Source organism: Paralichthys olivaceus, chromosome 8, assembly GCF_024713975.1.
Source record: "Paralichthys olivaceus isolate ysfri-2021 chromosome 8, ASM2471397v2, whole genome shotgun sequence".
NCBI classification, from domain to species: domain Eukaryota; kingdom Metazoa; phylum Chordata; class Actinopteri; order Pleuronectiformes; family Paralichthyidae; genus Paralichthys; species Paralichthys olivaceus.
Window position 1 is genome coordinate 1,350,788 of NC_091100.1, and position 22,603 is coordinate 1,373,390.

Genomic DNA, 22,603 nt, shown 5'->3' on the forward strand with positions numbered 1-22,603 from the left:
TACTTTAGTAATACTGTGGAGTACTTTAGTAATACTGTGGAGTACTTTAGTAATACTGTGGAGTACTGTGGAGTACTTTAGTAATACTGTGGAGTACTGCGCCTGAAGGTGAATTGATACCGTAATGATGTTACCATGGCAACCAAATGAAGCTTCATTCATTTCCACCATTCAGACAGAAAGACTACTACCCCCCCCCCCCCCCAACTGACCACACGCCCACGTCAGACGCCGTCCACAAACCAATCAGTGAAGTACAGGTAGACGACGCCCACCTAGGTGATGACGACAGGACGTACGTGTGTCAGACAAAATGTAGTCCCTGGATTACAAAGTGAAACTAATTGAACCCGTTTCTGATTTCTAATTAGTACTTAAACAAATACTGTGAATGCAAAGAAATGATAATAACAACTTAACGCGTCCATTTCTGATTTTTCAGTGTATCATTTAATGTACTCTCACAAGTTGGTGAACAGGTACAACTTTGTCGCTCACAGTACTAAATCACACATCCATTGATAGTATAAATAGCCAACCTAATAATAATAGTACACATTTTTCAAATACATAAAATCATCAAGTATCCAAGTCTTAAGTTACGGACATCAAATAAAAAGGCATACAAAATATCGCAGACGTTGGAAGTCCAGTTTGAAGCGGAAAAAATAAACTGAAAAATAAGAGAATCACATTTTGGACATGGCAGTTAATTAGTAAACAGATGGTTTGATAGAGAAAAGAAAAAAAAGACGAAAATCCTTGACTTTCAGTTGACAAGTATTGCAACAATTAAGCATTTTTATATTAAAAAATAGTTGCTGAAAGGGCATCGGTGTGTGTAAGACTTCCTGCACAAGACAAAGGCAACTATCTCTTTTTTTTTGTTCCGAGTAGAAAAATGAAACCATTTCCAAATGCCAGCGGGAGACGAATCTGCCTCGATTGCCTTTGTTCCACTTTGATTGTAAGGCATTTATGGATGAACCATCTGATTTCAAGGAAGGCATACCTCTTTCTAGTCAGTCTGGAAAACAGAATCCTGAAACTGAAGTGGAGGGGGGGGGGGGGGACAGAACTGCTCACATGAAATAAATCTTTATCTTTTTTTTTTTTTTTTTCTTTTCGCACATTCTCAGGCAACGTAGACGCACCGGCCGATCTAAATCTTTGAGTTGCGTTTGCAGAAGAAACAATGAATCCAACATTTTACAAAGATACACGACTCAGCGCTGCCCTTCCTTTTTTTGATTTTGTTTTAATGGGCATTAGAACAGGAAACATTCGGTTCACACAACTCTGGATTCGTCTTTTTATGACACTTGTTTGGAGCCTGAAGGGGGGCGGGGCGGGGGGGGGGGGGGGGGGGGGTTTAACTACCGCACATGGTTTTCCAAATCAAATGACTTCAACACAATGACTAAGAAAAAACAAGCCCGCCAGAATAGAAGCTAGCAAGGTTGAACTGAACTCTTCCGCAGGGTGGTGGTGGGCGGTGTTGGAGTGGCTCAGGGTTTGGCTCTACTGGATGCAGCAGTTATTGCGATGGCCGTTGGAATCTTTGAAGCGCAGGCGCATCTTTGGACGATATTTCTCCAGGTAGAACAGCTGCTTGCTGTTGAACGCTCCTCGACGCTTCCTGAAAGAAAGAAGACGTTTGTTTTTTTAATCAGCATGAAATTGTCTCCTCTCACACTTGACATCCACACTGACGCCGGTTTGTTTGAAAATGAGATTTTCTCTGCGTGTCCGCTCGAGTGCACCGGGGTGAAGGAGTTGACAGGAAGCATTCGGTTGTTAGTTGTATCAGCGATGCTTGTCATTGATTCTCCATGTTGTGTTCTACTCTGGTAGCTGAGGCTGAGGCCCGTCGATTTCTTCCGGAAGGCCTGAGTCATGTGATAGAAGCCTGAACGAATCAGGGCAGCAGCTCACAAAACTCCAGAGTAGTGCGGGCGCCAGAAGAATCATAAGCAGAAATGTGTTTACGAGCAAAAATGTAGAAATGTGTATGTAGCCTTCACATCCACAGAAACTAACTAAAATTATGAAATCCTCAAAAATATCCATCCACATACACAACAGCTCTACGTGCAGCACGAGAGTGAGGCAGCCCACAGAGAAACGTAACGTTAAAGGTCAAAGTAAGAACGAGTTTATCATCTGGTGAGAACACGGACAAATCTCGACTCGAAACATATCAAGCGATGACTCATCGTACTTTAAAAGCCCTTCCTCCACCTGAGTCACTCATCTTGATATCTCATCTATTTAGAGCTGTGATTCATCGCTGCCTGTTTCATGTGCGGCAAAATCCTCCTGTTTGTGGGAAATGCAGGTTACGTCACACAGAAAAAGTATTTTGTTCTAGTGGACAGTAATTATATTGTGGATGATAAGTTAGAGATTGTGCTGTGACTAACTTAACTGTAAAACATAGCACTCGCACATATTTGCCTAAACTATCCAGTCTCCATTGAGAGTACCTTAGAAATCCTGTTTCATTTTGACAGAAGGCTCCATCAGCTTTTCATTCAGAACAACCTTCATCCTAACAAAACCTCCGACAGTTTTTATTGTCGCGTGAACTTACTGTCGAATGAACTGGACAGCATCTTCATATTTCATCCCACATTCAATCAAGGCGAGTGCGACCAGGACAGGAGCTCTGCAGAGGAAACAACACGTCACTATAAGAAATATCAGAAATATACTAAGGTTCTTTTTTTTTCTTACGATAATGCGTCCTTCACAAAATGTCAGTATTTAAATGATTTCCTATAGTTTGTTGAGTTGCGCAGCTTTCTAGCTCAGGTTGTACAGAGTATGGAGATATGACGCATTTGAAGATTACATAAGAAATTACATCACAGCAAGAAATATAGACACTGTAAACACTTTTATTGTAGAGTTTAAATAAATAATCTATCAAAATAATACTTTCATTATCATTTCAGAAGCTGAAACCTGAATATCTTTGAGGTTTTTCAGTGAAAAAAAGACATTAAACAATCAACTATTTCTTCCTGTAGCAGAAAACAAACCAGTGTGAGTTTTATTTGTCATATTCAAATTTACGAGCGCAGCTGACGTGTGAACTAATCACTGAAGACGAGAACAGGATACGAGCGCTCACCTCCCCAGTCCTGCCACACAGTGGACAGCAATGCAGCAGCCGGGCTCCTCCCTGAACTTCAGCTTCAGCAGGTTCAGCCAATCGTCCACGATCTGGTTGGAGGGAGGAGCTCCATCATCGAACGGCCAATCCTGGAGCAGGAGAGGGAGAAAAGGGGAAATAACGTCATCGGCCCAGTTTCTTGGAAACCACAACAAAAGAAGTGCGAGGGCCGAGCCGGCAGCGGGGAGAGAAAAATGTTGTTGCAGGGGGAGGGATGAAGGGATGGAGGATTTTTTCCTTTCTTCTGTTTCAGAGTCTTTGTTTGACATTATTAAACATTTAGTTTTAATTCATTTTTACACTTTCAATTGAAACAGGCAGAGCATCAATTATAAAAAATACAGAAAATACATTTGAAGCGAAAACGTATGAATATTGATTCAATATGAATTTGTTTTAAACTGTTGCCTGGACAGAAAAACACTCGGCTTATTGCTTTATCATTTTTAAAAAACTGAGCTGTTCATATAAAACAATCTGCAGAATAATCGATGATCAAAATAATGGTTAATTAGCTGCAGACACACATTTAATACAATCATTAAAATCAGGTTTACATGCTAATCCATCGCCTACAGGAAGCAACGTCATGACCTCAACGCTTTAAATCAGTTCAATATGATGTATATGTACTGATCTGTAAAAAAACTCGGTTCCATGTCAGCTTCTTCTTGTTTTTAAAGATATTAATCCTCACAGTGAGTCTATGAACTAAACCTGAGCACAAACTCATCGTGTTGACAAGAGAGAAAGAGCTGTGAGTCATGAATGCACTTTGTCTGTTAGGTGTTTTATAGATGGGAGTTTTTACATAACGCTGTAAGAAAACATCTTGACTGACCACATGTTCGGGAGGGAAACCCACAGCACAGAGAGAAAATCCAACAAGAGTCACGAGGTTTGTTAGTTAGTTAAGTTTGAACTCACCAGAACCTGGATTCCCTCTTTCACCACCAGGGTGGCATCATAGGTGGCCTCACAAACTCTCACTACAGTGGTGACTCCATATTTCTTCAGCTCCTGCAAAAAATACATCAGAAGACTGGTGAGAAATAACAAACAGACAGAAACACATGAACACTACGCTCGATCAAAAGATATGAAATCTGCTTTTATTGTTTTATCTTCTTCTGAAACACGTGTTCAAAGTGCTTATGTAACAATATCTCTACTCAAATCAGTCCCCCAGCCTGGGGTCTTTGTCCTCATGCTTCCTAAAAGTGAACAGACACTTCTACCTGACTGTATTTTCCACTTCTATCTGAACAAATTAACTATTCTTAACCAATGAAAACGCAGCTCACCTCGATGAACTTGTTCAGGGTGGCATTGGTGGGATTGTGGGTGATGAGGAACCTCATGTTTTTGTACGTGATCTCCACAGGGGCAGGTCTGTTCATGCGAGCCATTGTGACAACGTTAAAGAAAAACAAAAATGACGAAACCCAAACGTCTTCCACGGAGTGAAAACACCAATGTAAACACTTAGTTGAACTCGGAGGGAATGTCAAAACGCAAGATGTCCAACGAGCTTCCAGAAACAAAAAATACCTCTGGTCGTCTTCGAGGTTGGCAAAGCTTGAAAAAAAGAAAACGTAACTAACGAAGGCTGCGACGGGCAGATTTGGGGAATTGGCGGCCGAAAAAAGGTTGGACAATCAGAAAAGTAACTCAAAACCCTCTTCTTTGGAATAAAACTAAAGAAAAGGAAGAAAAATAAAAAAACAAGGCTGGTTCCACCTTGATTCTGGCCGACGAGGGCAGTGTGCAGCGGGTGGAGTTACCCCATCCAGGCCGAGTTGTCGCTGGTTCTGGGAGGCGTCCCGGTCCTGCCAACGTTCCGGGGTCCCTCCTGTGGCTCAAGTGCTTCGGATCGATGGCGAGTTTGGCTGTTCACTCGTCTGCATAGGCAGCGTGCTGAGCCTGGCAGTAGTCCCCACTGCCCTTCAGAAACTCCATAAATGTGTGACCCAGAACACCACAGAACTGCTGCAGGACACAGGACGAGACAGAAGAAGCAGCTCGTTAAAAAACATGGGGACACAGAGGTCCAGTGTTTGCATGGACGACTTCTAAAAAACTAAAATCTGAACACGACAGAGCAGCCACGGGAGGGCCACTCGAATTATTGTTCATTTTTTAGTTTGATCGCTTTCAATGTTTTGGTGATTCTCCAACTTCCAGCCCAATAATGTTAGTTTAGAACAAACCTCAGATGTTTTATTGTAGGATCAAATCAAGGTTTAATGAAAAAGATTTAAGAATTATGAGTTTAACTATCGATTGACCGACAGACACAAGATTTCTTTTTTTTAAGTCAACTGAAAATTTCTCAGAAATCTGGAACCAGTCAAATTCTGACGCTTCTATTAAAAGAGAATCAAGTGAACTTCTGTTGATCATTTGACTTTTCAGTCGCGTTAATCCACGTTTCAAACAGGTGAGCAAACAAAGAGTTGAAATGTAATTGTTGTCAGTTTGGAAATGTGAGCGTCTATTGGATTTTCTCTATTTTCACAATATTATAAATTAAATGTGTTGGGTGTTTTTTCCAACACCGTTCATGAGATTTGTCATATCTTTGATTCAACTTTAATCTCTTGAGTTTAGTCCAACACCGGCGCTGATGCTGGTCCAGATCCAGCACAACGTGAGGAAGCAATAACACTTGTGTTAAAATGATAAAGTGTGTCGGTGTATTTTGTATTGACAAGTTCCTTCTACACTGAAAAACAGGTAGGTCGAACTCCTGCGTTCTTTCCTGAGAGATCACTAAAAACCAGTGTCAGTCACCACTGACACGCTGATGAGCAAGGCACTACCCCACCACATCAACCACCCACTCAAACTGAAACCAAGCGACAAAAACAGAGAAGAAACAAAAAGGTGACTTTCTTCTCTCATCTCTATTAAAATATGTTTTTGAATGAATGAGGCCATCCTGAGTTTTACTCCATGTTTCAACACTGACGATAACATGTCTGCTCAGTCCTATAAACGGGAAAAACATTTCACCACCTCCCAGTGAGAACGTCACGGGCCGAGATGAAAACCAACATGCACGTTGAAGGGGCTGATTTCCCACCAGGCCACATGGTGCAGATCCAAATAAAATCCAGATCTGGTCAGATCTCTGGCAGAGACACGACCTCTCTGAGGGCCATTGAGTGTAATGTGATTATTACTCCACCTGCCTGGATGTTCTGATGACTGCAGCTCTGTGTGATGTCTGATGGCTGCTGAGCACAACAGAGAAGATGCTCTGACACCTGGGTCACATCTGTGTGAACTGAGCTCAGCACCTTCACCTGGGCTTCACCCGATCCTCTCACATTTTAAACCCCCTGGATGTTTTCACAGGCCTCAGCAGGGACACCTCTGCAGATGTGCACCTCTGCAGATGTGCACCTCTGCAGATGTGCACCTCTGCAGATGTGCACCTCTGCAGCTCCTCGCACCAAATAAACCGGAGTCGCTCCGACGTCGATCCGGTATTTTCCGGCTCAAACTCTGCATTTCGGTAGAAACATATGAAAACCGCGGATAGAGGAGGCGATTAAAAAAAAAAAAATGAGGCAGACACGGAGGAGACATGCAGAGGAGACATGCAGAGGAGACATGTAGAGGAGACATGCAGAGGAGACACGGAGGACGGACAGGTTTCACACGGGGGTTCGGTGTTCAGCCTCCTTTGTGTGCGACGCTGGCCGCCATCATCATCTCAGGCCTGCAGGCAGCAGCTCCGGGCTGCACCGACTCTCCGCCTCCTTCGGGCCGCACACACGACGCCTCGCTACGGCAGACAACAGCTCGACTGTGTCCGCGACCACGGAGGAAACGTCCGTCGCCATTTTCAGGTATTTCACGTTACGACACGTCGATGTTTGCGCCGAGCGTGAGAGCCGGGAGCTGCCCGGCAGCTGCGCATCTGACAGCGGCGTCCTCATGCTCCTCACTACGCAGACAACCCGGAGCTTCAACCGCAGCGGAGCCACCGGGACAAACCCCGGGTCAGCCCGCTCCGGTCACCACCGAGAGGCCCAATGTTAAACGTTAGACTCGCCGGGATTTTGACCCGAGTTAGTCCCGAGCAGGCCGTGATTTCCCCCCCCGACAGCCCGGAGGCCAGCTGGGGACGAGCAGCTCCAGATTCACGGCGGAGGAGCGAAGTCAAGATGGACGCCGCGTGAGCCGCCAGGAGACGGGACTTACTGGAGTGTGTTTACTCATTGAAGATTGTAGCTCAATCATTCAGCCGCTCCCCAGAAAACGGTAGAATTAACGGACACTTCTCCACCACACGGTCCGGCGATGATTCCCCGAGCGGAGCCGAAGTCTCCCGGTGATCTCCGGATTTCTCCTCCAGACACTTCCGCTTTTCAAAATAAAACGCCTGGTTTCCTTTTGCATTCACTTTAAAATGACTTTATATCAAATCACCTGAAGTCTTTACGACTTTAAATGGTTCAATTTGCTTCTTGTCTTGTATGTATTTAAAATGGACAGTGTACATGAGTGAATATGAGAACAATGGTTCATGTAAATGTACAGGAGTTAGTCTCTTGGATTAAATGTTCAGTCCCAGGCAGGTTGGCGTTAAAAAGACAAACAAAGAACAAACAGACAAAAGAAAAATCTTACACACTGAGGAAGAATCCACAATATACAACAACATGCCTTGTATTTGTTTCAAAAAGTGCTTTATAAATAAAGGTATTATTATCAGGAAGGAGAGGGAACCATGGGAGAACAGCAGAGAAAAAGGCCTAAACTGAACAGAGAAGATCATTTTCTCTGTTTTGTACACCCTAAAAATGCTGGATTATCAAACCATCCCAACTCAGCTTACTTTAGTGTCTACAATAATAAATGTATTTGGTTTTATTTCAGACCCATTGCTCCATATCAGGTTTAACTCAGGTTTAAGTCATTTAACTGTGTAATACTTATTTCTATCAGTGCAATTCAATGGTAATCTGTACACTGTTCATACACTGTTGTGTTTACATGTTTATACTTTTACTGATGTCCGCACTTTTTAGGAACACTGAGGTCATGCCTCTTTGATAAAATTATAATTTATGTGAAGATCAGTTCCTTATATGAAAGACTAAATAATGTCCTCTTCACATTTATTATAAAGAATCCTTTATTTATCACAGGTAAATAAAACATATACACCTTGAAGGCTGTAAAGTAGAAGTTGTGTTTAAAAATATAACCTCAGTAGAGGCAGCAAAATAAAACTGATAAACAAGAAGAAGAGGAAGTTGATGAAAAGGAAGAAAAACAACAGTGTCAGTTATTTGAAAAAATTGGATTCTTCTCACATTTTCAGATATATTTTTATATTCAGACTAATATGACACAAAACGTCCTGCAGAGATCCGACCGAAACATTTCCTTAGTGTCAATACTTCAAATATTTGGCAGGAGGTGAAGACAGTTCTTAGTGCGAACTTCCCACGCAGAAATGTTTACATACAGGTGGATTTTTTTGGTCTAAACAGGTGCAGGTCAAAGGTCAAACACAAAAACAACCATCACCAGCCGGCAAAGCAGGAATGACAAGGTTTTTAGCACAACAACACGTTAAACTGTTTTCATCTTGACACCTCCTTAAAATCATTTACATATGCTGTTAAAATGTATTCGTTTTTTAATCATTTTTTACTTACTATGATATATTATATTCTTTACCTAAAATATATACTATTCTGAACAAGTAGTATACTTTTGCTCACATTGATTTCACACATGAAGTATTATTTTGAAGACAAACCCTAGAACATCTGGTTCCTCCTGCTTCATATTGTCTCCAGCTTGACTGAGCAGTGGGAACCCCACCCTGAAAATGTGAGGTCCAGACCATAGACTGAATATAAAGAGGGTCAGACATCTTTGTGACATAATGCAGAAGTAATCCTCAAAATAATCTCACCTTGCACCAGTATTTGTAAAGTGCAGACAAATCTGTGAATGCGATGATGAATCTTTTAACGTGTACCAAGATGTTAGAGGCTGAAAGAGTTGGAAACACTTCATTAACTCAGACGGGCCTCACTATGAGCTGTTACAGTTTTTGTTTTTAACTGTTTTAAACATGAATTCTGCTGCACTTCAGATGTGGCACATCTCAAAATGTGAGTTGGGGTTTTGTTCGTATCCATCAGTGTCCATATTGTCTCTTAATTTACCCTGAGCTGAGGTTGTCTCCTGCTTTTCAGTATCAACAAGCTTTTTATAACTAGGATTTATATATTTGAATCTGTTTAAATTGATCATTCTGATACAAACATACAAAAGCTAATTGTGATTGTTTTCACAATTTCACACAAGAACACACAGATGGATACGAACTCATTATCTGACGAGTGATTATTAATCAGGCTGTTGAGAATAAACTTCATGTTGACTCATTCTGCCACATTGTGTTTGTTAATGTTTGATAATCAACGGTTTGAGTTATAATAATTATATTTTTTTACGTTTACAACATCTTTGGTTGGTGTTTGGGGAGGGGGTTGGTTCGTTGTCTACGTCTATCTCCACTGTGACCTCGAAGTCTCTTCCTGAAGGCCAGACGCATGTATTCAGCTGACGTGTCAACAGGAACTATGAGGTGTGCCACAGTGCTCTCTCTGTGACCGTGTTGTGGGTTGAGCTGGATTTGCAGGTTGTAACACCGCTGATTGTCCCTGTTGATCAGTCCCTGGTTGTCAATGCGAAGATGTTTCGATTTAATCAACTCGAATCTGGCCTGCTCAGTCAAGCCCTGGTTGTCTCATTTGTTAATTAGGTCTAACGCTTCAATAAACAAGTTTTTCTTGGGTTTTTTGATGTTACTTTGACTTTCCACATCTTCGAAAGTTACTCTTCTGTTGTTGTTGTCGTCGTCCCTCCTGTTACAGATCACTCTTGAATTACCTGGTTGTCGTTTGCTGCGCTGTGTCTGGGAATACTCACACTCTCCAGGACCGATAGTTCCACAGTAATCCCAGTCGTTGTTGTCTGAAGCTTCATGTGTTTGATCATGTTTCCTGTGATCTGTGCTCTGAAGGAGAGTTTTGTTGTTGTGTTTAGTCACAGCTGTAAAAGTACACAACATCTGGTTTGTGACACTTCCATGTTCATGATTCGAGATCGGGGAGCCTCTAAGATTATCTTGTAAACCAACACGTCAGGATTATTTGGGCAGATAATCGGCACCGAGTGATCGATGGTCAGAAGGTGAAAATCAAATCTAAATTCATCCCGATTATCCTCAAGTGTGTAGCAGCCTTAAAGGTTCAGTGTGTAGAATTCAGTGACATCTAGAGGTGAGGTTTCATGTTGCAGCTAAATACTCCCCCACCTCCAAACATGACAGAGAACCTGTGGTGAACTTCAGTTGTCATGAAAACTTGAAAGGTTTTACTTTGTCCAGTTTGGACGAGAGTTAAAAACATGGCGGCCTCCACAGAGAGGACCCCCCCCCCGATGTCAATATGAAGTATTTAAATATAAAGGTCCCATTCTAGTGTAAAGAAAACAACAACTCATACAATTAAATGAAACACACCAGTGAAAACATCACTAGGATTAGTTTATATTCAATTTCTGTCAAAAGTCCCTTTCACCTAAATCTTACACACTGGAGCTTTAACGAGCAGCATCACTTATTTATCACAGTGGTCAGGGACAAATGAGTCAGAGACAGAATCAAGCTCAGAATCAAAGTCTTTAATACAAACGTTCACACGGAGAAACTTACTCCACAAAGTGCTGGACTCAGAAGTGTCAAGATGAACAGGTGAGGCTGAGAAAATCAGAGACTAAACACTGAGAGGAGAAAACAACAAGACACAGGTGAGGACAGGTGAGGACAGGTGAGGGGGACCAGTCAAAACAGGAGGTGGAGGAAGTAGTGACCTGAAATAGGACAAAATGTGAGTTTCAAAATAAAACAGGAAACGAGGCAACATGCAGAATAAAATGATCGCTAAACTAAAGATGTGACATCGATTTGTGTCAATCAGTAGAACTTGTCTCGACACACAAACCGCCGCAGTGTGCACGAGAGGTCCAGGCCCGATGAAGCCAACAGAAGCACATCATCTGCAGAAAGCACTAAGAAGACAAATAATACAAACGGTCTGAGTCTGTTATTGATTGATTATTGATAAAGACTGATTGATAACAGATCAAGACACAACATTTGATAACTGAGAGCTTCACTGACTCATTCTGCCTCTGTCACAATCATCAGCTACACACGTTTGAGTGATATTAATTTTTACGTCGTTTACAACACTTCTGGTTGTTGTTTGAGGAGGTGGATGCTCCATCGTTGACTTCCAACACCACTGTGGCCCGGCGCTCTAAACTCTCCCTGAAGGCCAGACGCATGTATTCAGCTGACGTGTCAACAGGAACTAGGATGTGTGCCACAGTGGTGCTTTCTCCCCTACTGCGTTGTTGGTTGATCTGGATTTGCAGGTTGTAACACCGCTGATTGTTCCTGTTGCACAGTCCCTGGTTGTCAAGGCGAAGACGGCTTGACGAAATCAAGTTGGACCTGGCCTGGTCAGTCAGGCGCTGGTTGTCCCATTGGTTAATTAAGTCTAACGCTTCGTTCTGTAACCTATTGTTGGTTTGAGCGATGTTCCTGGAATCTCCTTCTTCTCTGAAAGTGGTCACTCTCCTGTTGTTGTTGTCGCCGTCTTCCCTGGTACAGATCACTCTTGAATTACCTGGTTGTCGTTTGGTGCGGTGTGTCTGGGAATACTCACACTCTCCAGGACCGATAGTTCCACAGTAATCCCAGCTGTTTGTTGTGTAGCACCAGCTGTAATCTTTACCATGCCTTCCACACTCGTGATTTTGGCGACAGGGCTCATTCTTGTAGGTGTAGTCTGGTAGAGGTGAGCAGTAGTCCCAGCTGTCTGCAGTATTGCACCAGAAGTAATCCCCTGACTCAGAATACTGACAGCTGTCAATGCATTCTTTCAATTCCTTGGTGTAATGAATCATTGCCCTCGGCTCCACCCGACCACATTTGTCCAAGGATCCTCCCACCAAGAGACACTGGTTGAAGTTTTCTCCATAATTGCCACAGGGATATTCTTTTTGACAAGTGTAGCCTTGGAAATCAACGTTCTCTCCTGGTGAGCAGTAATCCCAGCCATGTTTGGTGTTGCACCAGTAGTAGTCATAACCATGCTTGTCACACCTGTCAGAACATCGCACATTGTACGTGGCAGTGAAATACCTCGCCGGACATTCTTCAATGCATTGTTCCCAAAAGTTGTAGGTTTCTCCAGACGTGAGCCACAGTGAGAAGCAGAGGATGAAAGTGAACGACAGCGTTGAATGTCTCCTCGGATCTTCCATTTCAGCTCTGTGCTGCAGAGAGAGAGAGAGAGAGAGAGAGGAAGAAGAAAAGAAGAGAGAGAGGGGAAGAATAAGAGAGAGAGAGGAGGAATAAGAGAGATTGAAAGAGAGAGGAAGAAGAAGAAGAAGAGAGAGAAGAGGCAGAATCATAGTTCAAGTAGCTACAACAACTCAAATATACAGAATAACACATGATGACCTCCATCATCACCACAGTCTATATAAAAACAGTCTATATATAAAGTTGGGTGTCGACATCTCCACTTCCTTCCACTATCGAGAACTGAAGCCAAAGTATCTTGGATACGAATGCTGCCATCTTGTGGGGAGGACGTCATCAGGCATCAGTAGCAGACACTCGACCAATCAGGAGTGATTCTCAGCTGTCAATCAGGACGTCTCCGCCCGTTTTTATATCATCAAATAACTAATTCAAACCAAACTGATCAGAAACACTTGAACAAACGTCAGTGAGATAATTCCAGAAGAGAAATAGATGTATTATTCATTAGTAGTAGTATTATTAGTTTTATTAGTATTATTACAACAATGTCAGAAATAAAGTGACAGAACAAATAATTATGAAACAGTTGGAAAAAGAGGAATTTACTCGTTGCTGTGTTTGTGTGTGTTCACATTTAAAGCTGAAATAATATAGAATTACAGACACAGTGAAAAAACCCTTACTACTACCCAAGGTGACCATTGTATCACATTCACAGCAATAAACATTGATGACAAAATACATTTATAATGAGGAAGAGTTAAGTAATATATAAAGAAAATGCATCTTTTGATAAATCCCAGTTCATGAGGAGATTTTTAAAACTGCGTCACCTCGACATGTCGAACATTCATCATGTTTATTGATCAGAGACAGCAGAGAAACCTTCTACAAATAAAATGACCCAGTATGTGAATTCTAACACTGAGAAATTTTACTAAATCATCTGTTTCTGATTTTAATAGAAAAACAGTCACTTACAGTCAGTTGCGTGTTCTGAAGTCTGTAGTTTTTGCTGCTGACGTCCTGACATATATATACAGTGTTTGTCCCAAAGTCTTGGACTGAAGCATTGTGGGAAACCTTGAACTGCTCTGAACTCGTCAAACTCTGTTCAATGTCTCTGTTTGAGTCAAAGATGTTTATTGTTCGACTCCCCTGAAAGATACAGAGTCTTACACACACTTTTAATTATGCATATATAAGTAGACTGTATGTTACTATTGACAGGGACTTGATCTATAACTTAGAAACAGTTATATTCCATGTTCATGTGTAAACAGCTACAAGCTTTGGCTTCAGATGTTGTCACGTATCCTTCACTGATGACCCTGGTTCTGAGGCTGATAAGAGAGCAGAGGACAAATTCAATATTTGATAAGCGACTCTTCCCGTCAGCCTGAGCTCAACATTCATCTGAAAATCATCCAACAAGCACACAGGTCGTGTTTTTAATCAGTAGTTAGACATATTATAGTTACTGCGTCGTTTTAATTTAACAGAGGAAAATAAACATCACACTCAGTATCAGCGCTAATGCAAAAAGAAAAGCCTTGTAAGACTCCTCCACACACTGGAATCTGTGAGAACTCAGAAAATGATCCACGTTTCAGTCAGAGATTCTTTAAAGACGTTTTCTCTCTGAGTCCGAAGCTTCATGTGTTTGATCATGTTTCCTTTGATCTGTGCTCTGAAGGAGAGTTTTGTTGTTGTGTTTAGTCACAGCTGTAAAAGTACACAACATCTGGTTTGTGACACTTCCATGTTCATGATTCGAGATCGGGGAGCCTCTAAGATTATCTTGTAAACCAACACGTCAGGATTATTTGGTCAGATAATCGGCACCGAGTGATCGATTGCCAGAAGGTGAAAATCAAATCTAAATTCATCCCGATTATCCTCAAGTGTGTAGCAGCCTTAAAGGTTCAGTGTGTAGAATTCAGTGACATCTAGAGGTGAGGTTTCATGTTGCAGCTAAATACTCCCCCACCTCCAAACATGACAGAGAACCTGTGGTGAACTTCACTTGTCATGAAAACTTGAAAGGTTTTACTTTGTCCAGTTTGGACGACAGTAAAAAACATGGCGGCCTCCACAGAGAGGACCCCCCCCGATGTAAATATGAAGTATTTAAATATAAAGGTCCCATTCTAGTGTAAAGAAAACAACAACTCATACAATTAAATGAAACACACCAGTGAAAACATCACTAGGATTAGTTTATATTCAATTTCTGTCAAAAGTCCCTTTCACCTAAATCTTACACACTGGAGCTTTAACGAGCAGCATCACTTATTTATCACAGTGGTCCGGGACAAATGAGTCAGAGACAGAATCAAGCTCAGAATCAAAGTCTTTAATACAAACGTTCACACGGAGAAACTTAGTCCACAAAGTGCTGGACTCAGAAGTGTCAAGATGAACAGGTGAGGCTGAGAAAATCAGAGACTAAACACTGAGAGGAGAAAACAACAAGACATAGGTGAGGACAGGTGAGGACAGGTGAGGGGGACCAGTCAAAACAGGAGGTGGAGGAAGTAGTGACCTGAAATAGGACAAAATGTGAGTTTCAAAATAAAACAGGAAACGAGGCAACATGCAGAATAAAATGATCGCTAAACTAAAGATGTGACATTGATTTGTGTCAATCAGTAGAACTTGTCTCGACACACAAACCGCCGCAGTGTGCACGAGAGGTCCAGGCCCGATGAAGCCAACAGAAGCACATCATCTGCAGAAAGCACTAAGAAGACAAATAATACAAACGGTCTGAGTCTGTTATTGATTGATTATTGATAAAGACTGATTGATAACAGATCAAGACACAACATTTGATAACTGAGAGCTTCACTGACTCATTCTGCCTCTGTCACAATCATCAGCTACACACGTTTGAGTGATATTAATTTTTACGTCGTTTACAACACTTCTGGTTGTTGTTTGAGGAGGTGGATGCTCCATCGTTGACTTCCAACACCACTGTGGCCTGGCGCTCTAAACTCTCCCTGAAGGCCAGACGCATGTATTCAGCTGACGTGTCAACAGGAACTAGGATGTGTGCCACAGTGGTGCTTTCTCCCCTACTGCGTTGTTGGTTGATCTGGATTTGCAGGTTGTAACACCGCTGATTGTTCCTGTTGCACAGTCCCTGGTTGTCAAGGCGAAGACGGCTCGACGAAATCAAGTTGGACCTGGCCTGGTCAGTCAGGCGCTGGTTGTCCCATTGGTTAATTAAGTCTAACGCTTCGTTCCGTAACCTATTGTTGGTTTGAGCGATGTTCCTGGAATCTCCTTCTTCTCTGAAAGTGGTCACTCTCCTGTTGTTGTTGTCGCCCTCTTCCCTGGTACAGATCACTCTTGAATTACCTGGTTGTCGTTTGGTGCGGTGTGTCTGGGAATACTCACACTCTCCAGGACCGATAGTTCCACAGTAATCCCAGTTGTTGTTGTATGTTGTGTAGCACCAGCTGTAATCTTCACCATGCCTTCCACACTCGTGATTTTGGCGACAGGGCTCATTCTTGTAGGTGTAGTCTGGTAGAGGTGAGCAGTAGTCCCAGCTGTCTGCAGTATAGCACCAGAAGTAATCCCCTGACTCATAATACTGACAGCTGTCAATGCATTCTTTTAAATTCAGGGTGTAATGAATCATTGCCCTCGGCTCCACCCGACCACATTTGTCCAAGGATCCTCCCACCAAGAGACACTGGTTGAAGTTTTCTCCATATTTGCCACAGGGATATTCTTTTTGACAAGTGTAGCCTTGGAAATCAACGTTCTCTCCTGGTGAGCAGTAATCCCAGCCATGTTTGGTGTTGCACCAGTAGTAGTCATAACCGCGCTTGTCACACCTGTCAGAACATCGCACATTGTACGTGGCACTGAAATACCTCGCCGGACATTCTTCAATGCATTGTTCCCAAAAGTTGTAGGTTTCTCCAGACGTGAGCCACAGTGAGAAGCAGAGGATGAAAGTGAACGACAGCGTTGAACGTCTCCTCGGATCTTCCATTTCAGCTCTGTGCTGCAGAGAGAGAGAGAGAGAGAGAGAGGAAGAAGAAAAGAAGAGAGAGAGGGGAAGAATAAGAAGAGAGAGAGGAAGAAGAGAGAGAGAGGAGGAATAAGAGAGATTGAAAGAGAGAGGAAGAAGAAGAAAAAGAGAGAGAAGAGGCAGAATCATAGTTCAAGTAGCTACAACAACTCAAATATACAGAATAACACATGATGACCTCCATCATCACCACAGTCTATATAAAAACAGTTTATATATAAAGTTGGGTGTCGACATCTCCACTTCCTTCCACTATCGAGAACTGAAGCCAAAGTATCTTGGATACGAATGCTGCCATCTTGTGGGGAGGACGTCATCAGGCATCAGTAGCAGACACTTGACCAATCAGGAGTGATTCTCAGCTGTCAATCAGGACGTCTCCGCCCGTTTTTATATCATCAAATAACTAATTCAAACCAAACTGATCAGAAACACTTGAACAAATGTCAGTGAGATAATTCCAGAAGAGAAATAGATGTATTATTCATTAGTAGTAGTATTATTAGTTTTATTAGTATTATTACAACAATGTCAGAAATAAAGTGACAGAACAAATAATTATGAAACAGTTGGAAAAAGAGGAATTTACTCGTTGCTGTGTTTGTGTGTGTTCACATTTAAAGCTGAAATAATATAGAATTACAGACACAGTGAAAAAACCCTTACTACTACCCAAGGTGACCATTGTATCACATTCACAGCAATAAACATTGATGACAAAATACATTTATAATGAGGAAGAGTTAAGTAATATATAAAGAAAATGCATCTTTTGATAAATCCCAGTTCATGAGGAGATTTTTAAAACTGCGTCACCTCGACATGTCCAACATTCATCATGTTTATTAATCAGAGACAGCAGAGAAACCTTCTACAAATAAAATGACCCAGTATGTGAATTCTAACACTGAGAAATTTTACTAAATCATCTGTTTCTGATTTTAATAGAAAAACAGTCACTTACAGTCAGTTGCGTGTTCTGAAGTCTGTAGTTTTTGCTGCTGACGTCCTGACATATATATACAGTGTTTGTCCCAAAGTCTTGGACTGAAGCATTGTGGGAAACCTTGAACTGCTCTGAACTTGTCAAACACTGTTCAATGTCTCTGTTTGAGTCAAAGATGTTTGTTGTTCAACTCCCCTGAAAGATACAGAGTCTTACACACACTTTTAATTATGCATATATAAGTAGACTGTATGTTACTATTGACAGGGACTTGATTTATAACTTAGAAACAGTTATATTCCATGTTCATGTGTAAACAGCTACAAGCTTTGGCTTCAGATGTTGTCACGTATCCTTCACCGATGACCCTGGTTCTGAGGCTGATAAGAGAGCAGAGGACAAATTCAATATTTGATAAGCGACTCTTCCCGTCAGCCTAAGCTCAACATTCATCTGAAAATCATCCAACAAGCACACAGGTCGTGTTTTTAATCAGTAGCTAGACATATTATAGTTACTGCGTCGTTTTAATTTAACAGAGGAAAATAAACATCACGCTCAGTATCAGCGCTAATGCAAAAAGAAAAGCATTGTAAGACTCCTCCACACACTGGAATCTGTGAGAACTCAGAAAATGATCCACGTTTCAGTCAGAGATTCTTTAAAGACGTTTTCTCTCTGAGTCCGAAGCTTCATGTGTTTGATCATGTTTCCTTTGATCTGTGCTCTGAAGGAGAGTTTTGTTGTTGTGTTTAGTCACAGCTGTAAAAGTACACAACATCTGGTTTGTGACACTTCCATGTTCATGATTCGAGATCGGGGAGCCTCTAAGATTATCTTGTAAACCAACGCGTCAGGATTCTTTGGGCAGATAATCGGCACCGAGTGATCGATGGTCAGAAGGTGAAAATCAAATCTAAATTCATCCCGATTATCCTCAAGTGTGTAGCAGCCTTAAAGGTTCAGTGTGTAGAATTCAGTGACATCTAGAGGTGAGGTTTCATGTTGCAGCTAAATACTAATTAATTGATTAATTAATTATTAAAATATAAAGAATAAAAACTTTAAACATTGAATCTGTCCATTATCAATTTGTTTAATGGACTGCTATAATATTAATGATTGACTGACATTTGCAGCTGCAGCCCTGATGTTATAAAAGAAACCCCATGAGTGTTTACTAATGACTTGCATGTTTGCAGGTGTAAAGGTTAATAGGTCATGATAATTCATTTGATGCTGTTTAAAAAATAAAAAGAATGAGCTCCAGTAGATTTTCCACAACACCTTGAATAAGCCTCATTATTCTTTTATTATCGATCTCTAAAGTATAGTAAATAATTCAACTACCACATATACATTTAAACAAGTGATGGAAATGTTACTTCTTATCTCAGCACAACATTTAGCAGCCGTTCAGGAGCTTTCTATTGTTTCTTCATCAGCACTTTGCTCTGTGGTTATGATTCTTTTTAGATATTTAACATGATGAACATGTGAAATGTTAGATCAACAGCTTGTTTTATTGACCCAAACTTTATAACCAGTATATATTTATGATTTATAGATGAAATTATTGTATTAGGAGAAATGAAACACATTTAATCAGATATTTTTAAGATTCATGTTCTCTGGTGATTTTTAGATTGAGTGATTCTCAGACAGCAGCTGTTTCATGCAGCAGCAGCAGCAGCAGCAGCCATTGTCAGTTTGTGTTTTTTTTTATCTCTAGAAAAAATACTTCGGTATCTTTCTGGAAGCACAAACAGAGCTGCTGAGCTCTGCAGTCTCACTTTGCAGCAGCACAAAGGCGACTCTGAATTGTCCTGCAGCCAATGAGCCGGCAGCTCAGCAGCTCAGTGTCCACCAGCGGCCGGCGGTTGCCAGTTTCCAGCCAGACTCCCGTGGGTGCTGGGGGCGAAAAAGAATTTTCTAATCCGTCACCATTGTACCAATTGTCTATAAAGATTAATGTGCGAGAGAAGCTCTGTCCTCACATGAGGGCCCTCAAATTTCCAAATCACTGTTCATGAAATATTTCAAACAAAGAAATGAATGACTCTGAAGATTTCAAGGTAACAATTCAATGTCTAACCTTGTGATTTTAATTTAATTTCAGCAAAAAACTTTGGCTTTTAACACAGTTTATTTTTCGAGTAGCTTGTGTGGCTTAATTTTGAATGAGTATTTTTATAGATTTGATCTCTTCTCTTCTCATTCATGTGATGGACACATGTTTTCCAGGAGGGTGAGAGAAGCAAAGACCAGATAGACGGCACAGGGATGAGTAGCAGGAAGGGAGTGAGGGTGACTGGGAGATATGTGCCTCCCGTGGATTGGAGCAGCAGAGGAGGAGGTCCATCCATCATCCACTCTCCTACCAGCACCCCCATACCTCCAGACACCCCCACTGTCATCTCAATCGGCCCCCTGCCTCACAGGCTCCCAGAGCGGGTCACTGAGCGCAGAATGGATGAAGCCTCGTCTGGGGACGACTGGCCCGGGGAGACATCGTCTCAACCCAGAGTTTCCTACAGTGAAATGGGTGTCCCCAGGCAGACCATGGAGGAGCTGAAGACCATCCTGAGGGACAGTCCTCTGCTGAGCATCCGGGTAAGAGATGATGGGAAGCCGGGGAGTCCTTATACATACCTCCATGGAAGCAGGAGTGGTAGAGACGGTGGTAGACGGCCCGATGGAAGGCAGGAAGATGGAAACCCCCACAGAGTGTTAAGCACCTTCAAACCCCAGTCTGATGCTTCCAGAAAGGGGCCCAGGTCCAGAGAGAGCACATCTATTCAGCTGCCTTCCAGCATGGATTCATCCAGCTCGTTCAGGTCAGATGGGAACACAAATAGGCAGCCAGGCGTCAGTGCACACTCACATGCAAGAGGTGGCTCCTGGGAAGAGACTGGAGCTTCTCATTCAGGTTGGTGAAGCTTTGTTTATACGATGAGTTTACACGACTTATTCATCGAATTGTAATCAGTATTAACTTGTTCAAACAGAGCTGATCTCGGATTTGACTAAAGTCGTCTTGACAACACTGGAGAAAACATGGCTTTGTGGTTTTTTTTTAGGCTTAGTATTTGAAATCAACAGTTGTGACATTTTGCAGATTTTTCAAACTGTTTTCTACAGATAACGGGAACGAAACAGTTGAGTTCTCTGGTAACCAGAGGTTCATTGCAGCCATGGAGCAGATCAAGCAGCAGATTGCCCGAGAGAACATCAACTTTGTCCGATTCGAGGCCACCGATCTCCACGGGGTGTCCAGGTCCAAGACAGTGCCTGTTCGCTTCTTCCACGTATGGAAACCTACCTACCTACTTACTTAACCCTCTATCTACCTGCCTACCTGTGGTCTTTAAGCGAGGCTAAACATCTCCCAGCAGTTCCTCTGTATGTATGCATTTTCCAAACATGTTAGCATTCTCCTTACATGTTGTATTTGCAGGAGAAAGCTGTATATGGGATTCCAATGCCAAGGAGTTACTTGGAGCTAACCCTGAGCCCTAAGAGCAATGAAGTGGACCACGCCAACACTGCCAACTTCAGCAGTGATGTCCTTCTGATCCCTGACCTTTCGACCTTCAGGGTCCTACCCTGGGCCGAGCAGACAGCCCGGGTCATCTGTGACCCCTGCACAGTGACAGGAAGCCCCCTTCGCACTTCACCTCGCCTCATCGCCAAGCAGCTCCTCGGCCAGCTCCAGAGCCTGGGATTCTCGCTGCACTCCTCCTTCACCTACGAATGTTGTGTCCTGGGAGCACCTGACCGGATTGGACCAAAGACGCTCCTGTTCCCTGCTACCACCCTGCTGAGCAACCATGACCTGCCTTTCTTCCAGCAGTTGGTGGACAGCATGTACTGCATGGGTGCAGACATAGACAGTATTGCCTCTGCCAGTGGGCCCGGCCAGATGGAAATCAATCTGAGGCCAGAATTTGGTATTGCGGCGGCAGATAGCGCCTTCACCTTCCGCACTGGCATCAAAGAAATGGCTCGTAAACACAGCTACATGGCTAGCTTCTTCACAGATGATGGCCTGTACAATGCTGGAGTGCTCTCTCACAGCTTGTGGGATGCTAATGGGCGACGTAGCCTCTTCCACAGCGGGGAGAAGGCAGACGAGCTGTCTGAGATTGGCAGAAAGTGGTTGGCCGGGCTGCTCACCCACTCTGCCGCCCTGAGCTGCCTGATGTCGCCTGGCCTTGGCTGCCGCAGCCACATAGCCAAGACAATTAAAGACCCAAAAAGGATGCTGTACGCCACCTGTGGCAGCAACGATAACAGCAGTTCCTTCAACATCAAATGTCACGGTGGTAGAGAGACGCACATCGACAACAAGCTGGGCTCAGCCATGGCCAACCCTTACATCGTGCTGGCCGCCACAGTGGCTGCAGGACTGGACGGCATCAGGCGGAACCTGACCGTTGAAAGTGGTCTGAACAAAGCCCCTTGTCAGCAGAAGGAATTTGCCATCCCTGTAAAGCTCGACGATGCTCTGGAGGCACTGGGGGATGATCACGTGATTCGCAGCACACTCGGGGAGCCGTTTGTTCAGTATTTCATTGCCATGAAAAAGTTTGAGATTGAGACCCAAGAACTGGATGATGAGAGGAACAAGTGTCTGGAGTATTTTATTTAAAAACGCTTCTTTATTTGAAACACACTTCCTCCTGCCACATAAATAAAAGCATGAGAAACTACAGCTTGAATATAAAAGTTGTTTATTTTATATATTATGTTGATATATGATCATTATCACTAGATCATACATATTTTTCAGAGTCATTTCAAAATAAAGGTAAATATATCCTAAAGTGTTGATGTGCAGTTTTGTGTGTGTGTGTGTGTGTGTGTGCAAACTGGTGTTTACATAAAAACTTAACAACTACAACATTCAACCAATATGATAAAAAACTAAGTAAGTGGCATTGCCCTGCTCTGAGTAAGTCGCCTACGGCAGGAAATAAAACTGCAATATTATGTAACTAATGTTTGGAAGTTGTTTCTCTATTTTAAGTCGGTTCAACACTTTTGTTTTCT

General features: G+C 42.4%; 3 protein-coding genes across 4 annotated transcripts; 1 reads left to right on the plus strand and 2 right to left on the minus strand.

Annotated features, from left to right (window-relative positions):
- Positions 1-427: 427 nt before the first annotated feature.
- ptp4a1 (protein tyrosine phosphatase 4A1) lies at positions 428-4,854 on the minus strand. Its single transcript, XM_020106418.2, has 5 exons — positions 4,483-4,854; positions 4,106-4,198; positions 3,137-3,267; positions 2,594-2,668; positions 428-1,639 (listed from the first exon to the last, which is right to left on the minus strand). Exons 1-5 carry the CDS (start codon positions 4,585-4,587, stop codon positions 1,522-1,524), a joined length of 522 nt encoding a protein of 173 aa, XP_019961977.1. The 5' UTR covers positions 4,588-4,854; the 3' UTR covers positions 428-1,521.
- A 1,774-nt stretch (positions 4,855-6,628) lies between these two features.
- On the plus strand, positions 6,629-22,377 carry lgsn (lengsin, lens protein with glutamine synthetase domain). Of its 2 annotated transcripts, none has more exons than XM_069529741.1 (4): positions 6,629-7,035; positions 19,796-20,480; positions 20,693-20,859; positions 21,009-22,377. In XM_069529741.1, the coding sequence occupies exons 1-4, from the start codon at positions 6,784-6,786 to the stop codon at positions 22,200-22,202; spliced, it is 2,298 nt and encodes a 765-aa protein (XP_069385842.1). In that variant the 5' UTR covers positions 6,629-6,783; the 3' UTR covers positions 22,203-22,377. The 2 variants fall into 2 exon arrangements, with proteins under 2 accessions (XP_069385842.1, XP_069385843.1); XM_069529742.1 differs by lacking the exon at positions 6,629-7,035 and adding an exon at positions 19,235-19,626.
- Positions 10,880-17,732, minus strand: LOC138411098 (uncharacterized). The gene is made up of 3 exons (XM_069529743.1): positions 17,570-17,732; positions 13,536-16,578; positions 10,880-12,562 (listed from the first exon to the last, which is right to left on the minus strand). The coding sequence occupies exon 2, from the start codon at positions 16,564-16,566 to the stop codon at positions 15,457-15,459; it is 1,110 nt and encodes a 369-aa protein (XP_069385844.1). The 5' UTR covers positions 16,567-16,578; positions 17,570-17,732; the 3' UTR covers positions 10,880-12,562; positions 13,536-15,456.
- Positions 22,378-22,603: the final 226 nt, after the last annotated feature.

Bases quoted from the DNA above. Each gene is read 5' to 3' on its own strand.
- lgsn (XM_069529741.1), top strand. From the start codon at position 6,784: ATGCAGAGGAGACATGTAGAGGAGACATGCAGAGGAGACACGGAGGAC. The intron at 7,036-19,795 runs GTATTTCACGTT...CATGTTTTCCAG, and splicing joins ACGTCCGTCGCCATTTTCAG to GAGGGTGAGAGAAGCAAAGA. The intron at 20,860-21,008 runs GTATGGAAACCT...TTGTATTTGCAG, and splicing joins TGCCTGTTCGCTTCTTCCAC to GAGAAAGCTGTATATGGGAT.
- ptp4a1 (XM_020106418.2), bottom strand. From the start codon at position 4,587: ATGGCTCGCATGAACAGACCTGCCCCTGTGGAGATCACGTACAAAAAC. The intron at 2,669-3,136 runs GTGAGCGCTCGT...TTTCCTCTGCAG, and splicing joins TGTGTGGCAGGACTGGGGAG to AGCTCCTGTCCTGGTCGCAC. The intron at 1,640-2,593 runs GTAAGTTCACGC...TCTTTCTTTCAG, and splicing joins GCTGTCCAGTTCATTCGACA to GAAGCGTCGAGGAGCGTTCA.
- LOC138411098 (XM_069529743.1), bottom strand. From the start codon at position 16,566: ATGGAAGATCCGAGGAGACGTTCAACGCTGTCGTTCACTTTCATCCTC.